Source organism: Micromys minutus, assembly GCF_963924665.1.
Source record: "Micromys minutus genome assembly, chromosome: 16".
NCBI classification, from domain to species: Eukaryota; Metazoa; Chordata; class Mammalia; order Rodentia; family Muridae; genus Micromys; species Micromys minutus.
In genome coordinates, this window is record NC_137985.1 from 48,287,175 (window position 1) to 48,300,347 (window position 13,173).

Sequence of the window (13,173 nt, forward strand, 5' to 3'; positions counted from 1 at the left end):
GACAGCACTTGTTCTGATGTCTCTGGTGGACTTGGGAGGGCTATAGCCTATCAAAGCACAGGCTAAGAGCCAACTAAATAGGTGAGGTGACAAGATAGTTGGTGGCTTAACTGTGATAGACAACAAGTCACTCAACTCTAGGGAAGAAGCCCTTCCAAGAGTGAAAGGCATATGGGAGGACCCTGGCAATGGCAGCTTGGCCTCTTCCAAAGGCATTTACATATTTTTTAGCCAGGCATGGCGGTGCATACTATTAGTCCCAGCACTCAGGAGGCAGAGGCAGTCGGATCTCTTGAGTTTGAAGCCAAACTGGTCTACAAAGTAAGTTCCAGGACAGCCAGGACTACTCAGAGAAACCCTGTCTTCAAAAACCAAATAAACGAACGAATAAACGCCAGAGTATGTGATGATGAGAGAATTTGCTGGAGTCTGCTCTTCGTCTTCACTGTGGGGTTTTCATGTCCACTGCTTCTGGTCTTGAAGGGCTGGGAGAGCTCCAGGCTCTTCCTCCTGCCCCCTACGTGGGTGTTCTCTAGCATGCGGCGCTCTGAGTGAGGGGTTCCCATGGGATAGTGCCCACCTCTACACCCACTGAAGCTTCAGTGTCTGAAACCTGCCTGGCAGTCTTTGGCAGAGGGTGTCACCCAGCCCGCGGCGGGCGGGGAGGAGCCTCAGAGGGGAGGTGTCGAGCCGCGCTTCCGGCGGGCAGCGCTGGGGCCGTGCGGAGTCCCGTCTCGCCGCCCCTCGAGCGCCCCCAGCTTCGCTGCTGGCCGGAACCTGCACCCCGAACCAGGAAGCACCTGGCGGCAGGCGCGGGATGGCTGGGGCCGGCTGGGGGCTCCCTCGGCTGGACGGTTTCATCCTTACCGAACGCCTGGGCAGTGGCACGTATGCCACGGTGTACAAGGCCTACGCTAAGGTGGGTGTGGGCGGGTCGTGCCCGAGGTGGCCCGGCACCCGGCTCCTGTGCCAGCCAACTCCCTGCAAACCCGGCTGGGTGACGGGCCAAACTACAGGAAAGGCGACCGCCTTGAGAGCTGTAAGGCCAGCGGCTGCCTGGCCCCAAGCGGATGGAGGAGGCTGGAGTTAACCGCCCCATTTAGGTTTTAAAAACAACCTTGCCAGTTTGGTCTGGAGGGGCGGGCGATGACCTAAGGGAACCTCGGTGTCAGTGGTTGAAGAACCGGCTCTGCGCGGAAGTTGCCTTAGGGGCTGGGAGGAGTCTGGGGTCAGACTCCTAGGACGCAGCACCAGTTAGAATGCAGAGTGGCTAGCTCATTAAATAGTGACATCCCCTACACACACGCACACTCATGGCGTTGGAGAACACTTGCTGGGTTATTGATTTGAGAAGTGGAAACTGGGAAACTTGGAATCTCGTGGAGATTGGGCAGACCCAGACAGGGGAAAGGTTGCAGAGGGAACCAGAGCCCACTCCAGTCCATGGGGTCGGCCCTGTCAAGACAGAGACCCCAAATTTCCTGTGCCACAGAAGGATACTCGGGAAGTGGTAGCCATAAAATGCGTGGCCAAGAAAAGTCTCAACAAGGCATCAGTGGAAAACCTCCTGACTGAGATTGAGATCCTCAAGGGCATTCGGCACCCCCATATCGTGCAGCTGAAAGACTTCCAGGTCTGAGCCTGGGACGGGGTTCCCTCCAAAGGGGGCCAGAGAAGGGACACTGCCTAAAGCTGTCTCTTTACTTCCGACCACAGTGGGACAATGACAATATCTACCTCATCATGGAGTTCTGTGCAGGTGGTGACCTGTCTCGCTTCATCCATACCCGAAGGATCCTTCCTGAGAAGGTGGCCCGTGTTTTCATGCAGCAGTTGGGTAAAAAGCCTGTGACACACCCCATTCACTCTTCTCCCCTATTCCAATGCTTTGTAGTCTTTCGTGTTTGTGTCTCTAGCATTTGTGGGGAATTCAGGCTTTCATATAGGGAACCTGATGTAAGAACCTTATGGAATCTTCCAGGGCCCAGTTAGGTGGGACCCAAGTATTTTAGTGAGGGAGAATGCAAAGGCCTAAAGGGCTTGGGCTTTTCATGGGAGGGTTATCTTAAGGGTGCAAAGAGCAGGCACTCGGGAACTCTTAGAAGTAGCTAGAGTCTGGTGTTTCTGGATATTCTGTAGATCAGCTTGTCAGTAATACAGCTATAGGGGATAGATAGATGGAGGCTTTGGGAGGGAATAGGGGGTGGGAAAGAGGCTCTGACTTATTTTCTTGTGGCTGACTCCTCAGCTAGTGCCCTGCAGTTCCTGCATGAACGAAACATCTCTCACTTGGATCTGAAGCCCCAGAACATCCTGCTGAGCTCATTGGAGAAGCCCCACCTGAAACTGGCAGGTCTGGAACAGCAGGGTGGTGTTTTAGACTCGGTAAACAGTAAGCTGCTGGCTGTGCTCCCTCCGCAGCCTGGTTCCCAGGGGTCCCTCTGTGAAATCATTAGTGACAGATCAGGAGGTATAGGGGGTATCACCCATTCTCAGCTGTCCACACTTTACATCCTGCAGCGTTGTGGGTGGAGCTAGGGTCAAAGTCTGGATCAGAGCTGGAGTTCAGTCTGGAAATAGTGCCGATGAGGGAAACAGCATCCAGGATCAGTCTGTGAGCCAGGATCCAACTTAACCTGTTATTAGAATTAGGGCTCAATCTGGACAGCTGGGAAAATGCGTAACAGTGGGCAGGTGTTTGTGGCTTCTGATAAGGTTTAAAGAAGACTTGAGTTTGGAGGCCAGAGAACATGACATAACTTAGTGCTGGGGCTGGGGGTAGAGCTCTCTGTGGGGATCGTATTTGAGATAGGCTTAAGGCAGAGATGCTTAAGAGGCTGTGTACCATGCAGAGGGTTCCCAGCCCAGTGGGGGATAGAGGAGTGCACCAGTAACAAGGAGAGGAGGCAGAAGTAATCCAGCTGAGTCTAGGGTGGGGAGGAGCTCTGACTGGAGTCACAGAGGCAGCTGGGATTTGAGCCCTGTGTCTGGCCTCTTGCCTGCAGACTTTGGCTTTGCCCAGCACATGTCCCCATGGGATGAAAAACATGTGCTTCGAGGCTCCCCACTCTACATGGCTCCCGAGATGGTGTGTCGGCGGCAGTATGACGCACGTGTGGACCTCTGGTCCGTGGGGGTCATCCTGTACGGTGAGACTTTTGTTCCCTTGTTGTCCACCCTGAGAGTTACTCTGAATCCGGGCTAGGCTTCTCTGGGCCTCTCTTGGGTTCTAATGGGAACTAAGGGTTCTACCCAGAGGGAGTTTTGTCCGCCTTCCATGGGTGAGCTAGGCAAGGCTTAACCCTGTTCTTTCCCAGCCTTCCCTCTATCTTCTTCCACAGAAGCCCTCTTTGGACAGCCCCCCTTTGCCTCCAGATCATTCTCAGAGCTAGAAGAAAAGATTCGCAGCAATCGGGTTATTGAGGTGCGTCTGGCAGGGTCATGGCACCCACTGGGGACTGAGGGACTCAAGGCCAGAAGTCTGTTCACCATTGCTACAGACTGCAGTGTAGGCTCTAGCCCTTTCATGGCAGTGAGGCTGATAAAGGATGCTCGGCTCCCTTCCTGCACATCACCCAGACCTGCTATTTCCCACTCAGGTCTCAGATTACCCACCAGCAAACACGTACCCCTTGTGGGGGTTTCCAACAGGCCTTGGGCTTTGAGCTCAGCTGTTGGCGTCTCATGTGATGTGTCCCTGCTCTGTGCCTCTGTAGCTCCCTCTTCGGCCCCAACTCTCCCTAGACTGCCGGGACCTGTTGCAGCGACTTCTAGAGCGGGACCCCAGCCGTCGAATCACCTTTCAGGACTTCTTTGCTCACCCCTGGGTGGACTTGAAGCACATGCCTAGTAGGGAGAGCCTGGCGCAAGCAGTAAGCAGATGGATGGGGATAGGGTGGGCTAGGTCTTATTTGCCCACTCTCGGTGGTTAATAGGTAACCAGCTCACAGAAACAGAGGAGTTTGCCACAGGGCATGAGGGTGGGGTTGCTGACTAGTGCTTATTGCTGTGGCATTAGGAAGGTAGGTCTGATTGCCGATCCTCCAATCCCCCAGACAGCCCTTGTGGTGGAGGCTGTGAAGAAGGACCAGGAGGGGGATGCTGCTGCTGCCCTGTCGCTCTACTGCAAGGCCCTGGACTTCTTTGTACCTGCACTACACTGTGAGGCCCAGGCCATTTCTATAACCTGGGTGCAGAGGGGTTAGGAGTTGGGTCAGGCTTCCCATTCAGAGCTTAGGGGAGACAGTGTGGAAGATCAAGCTGGAACTTTGTATCTGAGGATTACAGTGGGCTTACTGTGGGGTAGACTTTCAGTACAGTTTCCTCATATGAACCCTTCACCTTCTGCAGACGAAGTGGATGCCCAGAGGAAAGAGGCGATTAAGGCGAAGGTGGGTGACCTCCCCAGGAGAACAGGGGTAGACCTCTGACAAATGGCATTCTTAGATTTGAAACCTCTCTTCCAAGATAAGGCTGGGGGAATGGGATGGGCCAGGCTAGCATGTTTGATATCTAGCATGGTTAGTGTGAGGCGGTCACTAAGGACCAGAGGCAAACTAGGAGGTGGGTGCAGAATAGGGGGCTAACCCTCAGCCCCTCATTCTCTTACAGGTGGGGCAGTATGTGTCCCGGGCAGAGGAGCTCAAAGCCATTGTCTCCTCTTCCAATCAGGCCCTGCTAAGACAGGGCACAACTGTCCAAGAGCTGCTCCGAGGTAGGCTTCGGTTCCTGGCCTTTGCACAAGTTCTGGCAACCCCACGCCATCTTGATGTGGAGACTGACAGGGCCTTCCTATGCAAGAAAAACACGCTGCTCTCTCACTATGAGTCTTTACTCTCACATCAGAGATGGCCCGTGACAAGCCACGCCTCCTAGCTGCCCTGGAAGTGGCCTCAGCTGCCATGGCCAAGGTTTGTGCTCATTGGGAGGAGTCCAGGTGGGACAGGAAGGAAACCAAGGCACAATATGGAATGATGTGTTGCCCTTCTGGCTGAAGGAGGAAGAAGCTGGCAAAGAGCAGGATGCCCTAGACTTGTATCAGCACAGCCTCGGGGAGCTGCTACTGCTGTTGGCAGGTAAGGCCCCAGTACCGAAGCTGCCCCTGCCTCTGGCTCCCCTGTCCTCACCGTCTTTCCTCTCCTTACAGCAGAAGCCCCAGGCCGAAGGCGGGAGCTCCTTCACACTGAGGTACTCAGTAGGGCTGGAGTCAGGAAGTGCTCTTTCCCCTCTTCCTGCTCAGGTCTATGGTACTTCCTTAGATTGCATATGGAGTTTCCCCGGCCTCATAATTGTGAGGTCAGCGACCCAGGACGTCTTGTGCCTGGATAAACCAAAAGTCTGCTGGGCTCCTGCAACAGGGAAATATTCCTGGAGGAGGGAACAAATAGAGTTATCAGACAAGGCCACTCTAATGAGACAGGGTTCTGGGGAGCATCGGGGGTGAGGAAGCACTTGACTTAAATCCTCGTCACGACTGCCAATTCTCTTGGCAGGTTCAGAACCTCATGGCTCGAGCTGAATACCTGAAGGAGCAGATCAAGGTGGGCATGGACGAGCCACCCTGGGCAATGGGTTGTGGGTTCCTCCTCTCTGTGATGGGGTATGCACTGTGGTTTCCAAGTCTAGCTGGCTCTGTCTTACCCTGTGCCCTGCTTTTACATCCCACAGATAAGGGAATCTCACTGGGAAGCAGAGAGTCTGGACAAAGAGGGGCTGTCGGAGTCTGTTCGTAGTTGTGAGTCCTGCCCTGGGGTCCCACAGCCCATAGCAGAGTTATAGGTTCTGTCTCTCTTGCCAGAGACCCCAGCCTGACCTTCCCCTTTCACCTCTGCTAGCTTGCACACTGCAGTGACACTGGACAAACCTGTGGATGGAACACAAACCTAGAGAGAAGCTGCGTGCCAAGCCAGGTTGACACCTGCGCACCTGGGCCCTTCCTGGATGAGCACCTCCCACATCCTAGTACCCAGCATTCCTCAGTGTTCTCTACTGGGGGGAGGGGTGCATCTGGTGGCAGGTGTACTAAAGGGGAGAATTACTTTAATATGACTTTGTCATTAGGTGACTGCTGGCCTAAGCCTGTTGGCTTTAGGACATCATCACCCTGTTGTTTTGTTCTGCAAAGAGGGCATCATATCTGTTCAGGACACATCAGTTCCTTCCCTGTTACCAGGCAGCTGCTCTACCTGGGCCAACCCTCCCTGGGAGCCTTTATTCCAATCCTACTTCCTTCTTGCACTGGAATAGGGTGCTCCAATACCCTCAGGGACTCTCTACCCTACAGTATGCTCTCAGTCCTGCAGACCACTCCAGCCTTCCCGGGAACTTACAGCTGACATCCTTTTCAGTTCTTTAAACAGTCCGTCATGCATGAAAGTCAAGTCCTTTGTAAAGATGGAGTGCACATGAGAATTCCAGACCGGTCCCTGCCTTGGCATGGAGGAGGGGTCCTCATACCTCAACTTACAGCTCTCCTTGAGGGGCTATGCCACACTAGTCACATGGTGGGCCTGGAGCTAGAGCTGGGTATTGGCTGGGTCTTCCCATCTGTCCTGTTAAGCTATGGATGCATCCACAGCTTACACCCTGTGTAAGCTGGAGAAGAATTTGCACATCTGCAGTTACTGGAGGATTGCTCTTTTTAACATCCCCCACCATTGTTGTGTTTCAGATTTTTATTCAAATTATTATTGAAGGCTGATTTTGAACAAGGAACGGGGGAGCTATTCTGCCACAAATAACCCAAATGACAAGGACTGAGAATCCTTTCTTTCTTCCTTCCTTCCTTCCTTCCTTCCCTACCTCCCTTTTCTTTCTTTCTTTCTTTCTTCCTTTCTTTGGTGTGTGTGTGTGTGTGTGTGTGTGTGTGTGTGTGTGTGTGTGGGAAGGGTTATTTCTAAAGTTAGAGAATATTGGTGATTTCCAATCATTCTGCCCTTAACTGCCTCCTTAGGGCAAAGTGGAATATCCTCCTCGCTAGAGGCTGGATATATGTAAAGAATGGAGTTCATTGTTTGTCTATTAAATTATTTTCCATATTTATGCATCTCTTCTTGCCTTGGAAAAATAGGTGAAATGACCCTGCTCATAACCAGCAAAGGTTGGAGAGCTTGACTAGTGATCTACAATTCCTGCTGACTTCCACCATTCCTGCCAAACACCTAGTGTGTATTGTTGGGGTGGGGGAGGCAGGATGGACAGATCTGGGAGCCCAGCCAGGCCTTTTCTCTGCATACTTCAGCACAGTGGCAGGTGGTAGCCCTTTAGAACACTCTAGAACATCCCACCCTGCACACTCCCAGGTGCCTCCTCACTCTGAGCCAACAGGAAGTGAATAAGCTGGGTTTCAGGAAAAGGGAATCTTTTAGGGTTTCTCTTCATATCTAGTCCCCCAAAGATCCCCAGATCAGGGTAACGTCCAACAGTCTCTTGACTTAATTATTCTCATACCTGGGGGCTGATACTGGAGGGATCAAGACAGAATAAATCCCCTGAAGCCTTTGGCCTAGCCACTGGGGGGCAGTGAGAGCAGTGTCCTATAGGCCAGCGGGAGCTGCTGAAGTCCCTGCTGGTTCTGTGCCTTGGCCCAGTGCTTAGACTGTACAGTTGGGCTATTGGTGAACATGCCCAGTAGGACTCACAGGGCAGTTTGTGTAGGCCTGTTATATAGCACAAGCACAATGAAATGTTATTTTCAAATGCAGGGGGGAAACATAGTTGAGATTTTTCTCTGGAAACGAAGCAGATGAAAAGTTTCATTAAGAAAGATTAGGGAAAGGAAGGAGGGGGTGACTGGCGAGGGCTGGCTGGGAGGGGACAGGATGGGTGCCACTCTGTAGAGGGGAAGGGAGAGGGGCATCGTGTCTCCATACCGTTGTTTGCTTCGATGGCTGTACTTGCCAGCCGGCTGGGAACAGACCTGAAATTCTTTCACGGGGTGTCTGAGCTGTGGGCCTGCATCAGACACCCGATGCAGGAGTGGCCTGGGAATCTGAAGCTCTCCCAAAGGTTGAAGTCCTCCAGGCTGCTTGTGTTGCCTGTCAAGCCCCCTGTGAAGCAGGGAGGCAGGCGGTCCAGGAGCTGGAGCAAATGGGGAATAGGCCCCAGAGAGCTTTCTGAGTGGCACGGGCCTAAAAGAAACTCCAGGGTTTTCAAGCATTTTTCATCTGGGAGGTGGAGAATCCCTGCAACCTCTTCAAGGCTTTCAACAGTGTCTGTCCAGGAGCTCCACCCCCTTGCCTTCCCATCTCCACTCTCCCACTAGGAGACTGAGCCAAGGTCAGCACCCGGCCTTCACCTCCTGTTTTCTCATGGACATGCTCTGGAAGGAGCAGAAGAGCCTTTAGAATAGACCACGGGACCCAGGTGTCTCTAGGCCCAGCCCTCCCTCCCCCATATCCCTGGATTTTTTTGTTTCGTTTTGTTTCCTACTGGGGACATAGGAAAAGATATAAGTTATCTATAAGGAAGGAATCCAGCCCCGGAGATCAAGTTGCCGGCCCCAGCTACAGAGGCACTTTCTCCCCACAGTAATTCACACTATCAAGCTATCCCTTGAAGTACCAAACACAGAAACAAAGCCTTGTGCAAGCTCACAGGTAGACATACATTTGCAGTTTATAGAAATGCAGGCACAGGTCTTGCTGAGTGAGGCAGAGGCGGCCTCAGCATTGTTGTGCCTCTGAACCCAGGCCAGTGATGCTTCATACAAATCAGGACTAGCAATGTCTGGCAGTCACAGGGTTAGAGACAGGACAGTGGGTTCCACAGCTCCCCAACCCTTCTGAAACCTCAGCTCTGTGGGACAGAGGACAGAAGCTCCTGCCTCCCAGTGCTGAGCCAGAGCATCAGCTGGGTCAACAGGCTTTGTCAGAAGCTCAGCCGGACAAGTGAACATGCCCCAGATGTCCCCAGTGCCTGCCTAGGGCTTCCAGTGTCTGAAGAGGGACCATCTGGCTGTGGGGGGAAAAGGGAGATCCTGCACATTCCAAACCCTGGCCACCCTCCCTACCCCTGCCCTGGGAAACAGCTGGCCACTTGTCATTTCTGCAACTCCTCTTCCCACTGGGGAACTGGGCTGCCTGAGCTGCCTGGGTGGGTGGGAAGCGGGCCAAGGGCACCACTAAGTTCTCTGCAATCCTGAGAATTGTAGAGGCCGAGACCTCAGTATGTATACTGTGGGGTAGAAGAATCAGGCTGTGTGCTTTCATCTCCCCTGTCCCGGGATAGTCTTCCCTCGGCATCCCTCACCCATCTTGGGAATTCTTCCTCATTTTTTCTTAATCTACACTTGCTGGGGGTGGAGGTGTGGGGAGGGTGAAGAGAAAGAATTTGGGTCAGGAAGACTTTTTTTTGTCACCTCTGGACATTTCAGGGGTCCCACAAGGGGTAGAAGGAGAAGTGGAAGGGAGAAAGCAAAAGGATGGGAGGGAGGAAAGAGGCCTGAAGCATCAGGGTTTATTTGGAGAGGAAGGGGTTAGGCGCTGTTAAAAGGAAACTGGTGGGGGGGGGGTCAATGGCTTCCTCTGGGGCCTTTACTTCATACCAGATAGTTCTGGAACATATGACTATAAAATAAGAGCGTGGAATGGCCTGGGGTGAGTTGGGACTTGAGTGGTTCCGTCCAGGGCCTGTGCAGAAGACAGCTCCAGCTTGGCTGGGTTAGCTGCTCCCTGTAAAGGAAGTGGAACCAAGAATGCTCAAGGTATTGGGGGATTCGGATGAGCACATGGATAGGAAGAAAAATCCACAGCACAGCTGACGCAGATGGGCAGCTGACCCTCAGCCTGCTCACCTTACTTCTCTTCGCCTGAGCTGCAGACTGGCTCTTTTACCCTACAGTCTCCTCTGCCCCAATCCAGGGACACCGAAGACAGCTCAGGGCCTCTTGGGATTCCTGGGATGTGAGTGGAATATCAGTGAGGAGACAGAGTCCCCTCCCACCTCCTGACCCCAGGCGCCAAACAGCCCTGCTTTGACAGGGTTCAGTGAGTGTCCCCAAGCACCCCTACCACCTGACCTGCCATGCTGGCCTCCTTCTCAGCCAGCAAAGCACTGAGGGGGAGGGGGCTGTCTAATCCCATTAGGCAGAAGGCCCCTGAGGGTGGAGGGCTGACGTGGACCCTGCTGTTGATGCGGCTGAGGCAGCCCACACACCCCCACCCCCAGCTTGAGGCTCCTTTGGGAAGGTCAGAAAAGGGTTTTTGTCCATTGGCTGCTAAACCCTTCCTTGGGGGGGGGGGGGGTAGACCAGGAGTATCTGAGACGTGCAGGTGCCTCTCTAGGATGCTCAAAGGATCCTCAGTATAGCAGCCTCAAGCTATGCCCCCTCAGGGCATGGATCCCTCTGTCCTCACCCTCTTACTGTTTCCTTCCTCTTTCAGCCCCCTCAGTCAACCTCACCTACCCCTTCATGCTCTTGTTTTACAGGGAGACCTAATAGGAACTTTGCCATTGAAAACATACTGCTTTCCCTGCCTGTGATACTGATGCTGTCCCCACAGGCAAGCACTTACTCAGTGAGGTCAAGGCACCAGGTGCCTGTAGCACTTTCCTTCGGCCCAGCAAGCTCCTGGGATGACCCATGAGAGCAGTTACCCCGGACTTCCAGAATGCCACCCCTACCCTGCTTGCCAGACACCAGAGAATATGATGACATTTGAAGTTTTCGCTTAAAAAAAAAGCCTTTTTCTTTTCTTTTTATTCCTCATTAAAGTCATACATAGTGCTGTTGTGCATCTGTAATCCTAGCACTTGGGAGGCCAGCTCAGGCTACACAATGAGATGCCATTTCTAATCCAAAGGGGCTGGAGAGAGAGGGCTCAGTACTTTTCCAGACACAGGTTCAATTCCCAGCACCCACACAGCAACTCAAAACCGCCTGTAACTCAGGCACAGGGATGTCTGACACCCTCTTTTGACCTCCTTGGTCACCAAACACACATGTGCAAATACATACATGCAGACACATAAAATAATAAAAGTAAATTAAATTAAAAAGCACCACCAAACACAGATGAGGATGCAGCCTGTTGGTACTTACCCAACATGCATCAAGCCCTTGGCTAAATTTCAAGCACAGCTGAAATAGGTGGGATGGGCCATTCCCATCGTCAGGGTACTTGGGAAGTTGATGATCAGAAGTCTAAAATCGGGCTGGAGAGATGGCTCAGAGGTTAAGAGCACTGACTGTTCTTCCGGAGGTCCTGAGTTCAATTCCCAGTAACAGTGTACTCATATACATAATATAAATAAATAAATAAATCTTAAAAAACAAAAAGAAGTCCAAGATTATTCCTGCCTACCTAGGAGTTTGAGGTTAGCCTGAGCTACATGAGATTCTGTCTAGAAGAAAACAAAATGACAATAATACCAACTAAGAGAGATAGACAGAGAGACAGAGGGGGAGAAAGAGAAGGAGGAAGAGAGGGAGGTGAGGAAGGAGGGAGGGAAGGAGGGACACAGAGAGAAGAAAACCAACAGAAGCAATAATTCACTGCCCAGACAGGAACTTTGAGGGCACAGCTTGCCACCTCAGGCCACCACCCAGAGAGGTGGGACTAACACCATCTTCACCAGCAGGTCTCACTCAGTGTAACAGGACTGCTGGTCCCTCCACCTCCGATACTTTAAAGAATGTGTTACCACATTTTGGGGAGGCCATGGGAGTGGCTGAGTGGCAGATCACTTGCGTATTCAGTGTGTGAGGCCCTGGGTCCCCAGCACTACGGGGGGGGGGGGGGGGGGAGGGACAAATGGCCACTCTTTGAAATACATCTTCTTGGGGAAGAGAACTCTTCATTTTACCAGGAGCAACATGGGCTGGGGGACCTGCTTGGGAACACACAGCAGAGACAGGCCGGAGCACAACCACCCTTTTTCTCTGTTTTGTTCTCCATTTCTTAGGTGAGAGGAAAGTACAGGACAGGTGTTAGAGACAGCCCTTTCTCTAGTCTTAGGAAACACCCCAAGGTTCCATCATCCCATGCACCTCTCCATCCAGCTGACTGCCACACACTCCTCACTCTCGGTGCTTAGACTCAATTTCATCCGGCCCAAAGGGCATCTGCTCCCTCAGCGAGCCACCCCCTCACCTGCCGCCCCGAGAGGTCACTCTTATGAGGGCTGGCACTAAAGAGTCCCACAGAAGCCACCATTTTTCTCCTAGGTCCTTCTGAAGCTGCAGGTAAAGAGGCAGATGGTACCCCTCAAAGGGCAGGCCTGGGGCCTGTGAACCCCAAGTCAGCAGGAAATGGGAAGGAAGATAGCCGTATCATTTGGAATTTTTATTTTTCACTGAACGAGAAGAGGAAATTCCAACTATGGAATCCAGAGACTTCTACAGGAACAGAACAAAATTTGGCTCAGCCCTGGGCGCAGAGGAGGACTGAAGCTGCTGTTCATTGCCAGCTCCGTACCTGGCACTCTGCCCCTCACATAGCGTTGCTCAGCTCCCAGAACCCACAGTGGCAGCTGTGTGATGCTGTGTCCGCAGCTGCTGCCCTGCCCAAGAAGGGATGTGGGCTCTGTTTTGAGTGGCCAGGAATGCCAGTCGGGAAAGAATTTTGGAAATCACTCAGTCCGGTCCCATTTTACAGATGATGAGATAAAACCCAGAAAGAGCTTCTAGGATCATAAAGGTAGGGACAAGAACAGATCTTCTGTGTGCCCAGAGGCTCTCCTAAGAGCATCTGGGTGCTGGTAACCAGAGGGGCTAGGAACCCAAGGGACATGTGTCTGTGTGTACCAGGATGCATCTGAGGCAAATGAGCTGGGGCTTCTGTGTCTTTCTGTGAGTGCTCTTGTGTGAAGAACAGGGGGCTGTATCCAGAAAGGGTTGGGCTAATTCTATCAGCTTGGGAAACTTTCCAGACAGCAGAGGGAGAGAGGGAAGAATGGGAACTTTGCTAGAGGGAGAGAGAGAGAGAGAGAGAGAGAGAGAGAGAGAGACAGAGAGAGAGAGAGAGACAGAGAGACAGAGAGACAGAGAGACACAGAGAGAGACAGAGAGAGAGATCTCAGAGCTAGAGCTGGACATGAATGAAAGGCTCCGAGGCTAGGCGGGGGCAGGGAAAACAGAGCCCAGAATGGACTGGAAGTTGAGACAGTCACTCTCTTAGACCTCACATGGGACCAGCCCTCTGGCCATCCTAGAGGCAAACCCAGGGGAAGTGG

At 52.6% G+C, this 13,173-nt stretch overlaps 1 protein-coding gene across 3 annotated transcripts; it reads left to right on the forward strand.

The window, feature by feature from the left end:
- The first annotated feature begins 722 nt into the window (after positions 1-722).
- On the forward strand, positions 723-6,949 carry ULK3 (unc-51 like kinase 3). Of its 3 annotated transcripts, none has more exons than XM_080929967.1 (16): positions 723-919; positions 1,493-1,633; positions 1,717-1,837; positions 2,249-2,353; positions 3,006-3,149; positions 3,342-3,424; positions 3,717-3,872; positions 4,056-4,161; positions 4,351-4,391; positions 4,612-4,714; positions 4,846-4,910; positions 4,997-5,075; positions 5,147-5,187; positions 5,493-5,540; positions 5,668-5,734; positions 5,835-6,949. In XM_080929967.1, the coding sequence occupies exons 1-16, from the start codon at positions 818-820 to the stop codon at positions 5,849-5,851; spliced, it is 1,419 nt and encodes a 472-aa protein (XP_080786093.1). In that variant the 5' UTR covers positions 723-817; the 3' UTR covers positions 5,852-6,949. The 3 variants fall into 3 exon arrangements, with proteins under 3 accessions (XP_080786093.1, XP_080786094.1, XP_080786095.1); XM_080929968.1 differs by having other exon boundaries at positions 5,150-5,187; XM_080929969.1 differs by lacking the exon at positions 1,493-1,633.
- Positions 6,950-13,173: the final 6,224 nt, after the last annotated feature.

Bases quoted from the DNA above. Each gene is read 5' to 3' on its own strand.
- ULK3 (XM_080929967.1), top strand. From the start codon at position 818: ATGGCTGGGGCCGGCTGGGGGCTCCCTCGGCTGGACGGTTTCATCCTT. The intron at 1,838-2,248 runs GTAAAAAGCCTG...CTGACTCCTCAG, and splicing joins TGTTTTCATGCAGCAGTTGG to CTAGTGCCCTGCAGTTCCTG. The intron at 4,162-4,350 runs GTGAGGCCCAGG...CACCTTCTGCAG, and splicing joins CTTTGTACCTGCACTACACT to ACGAAGTGGATGCCCAGAGG.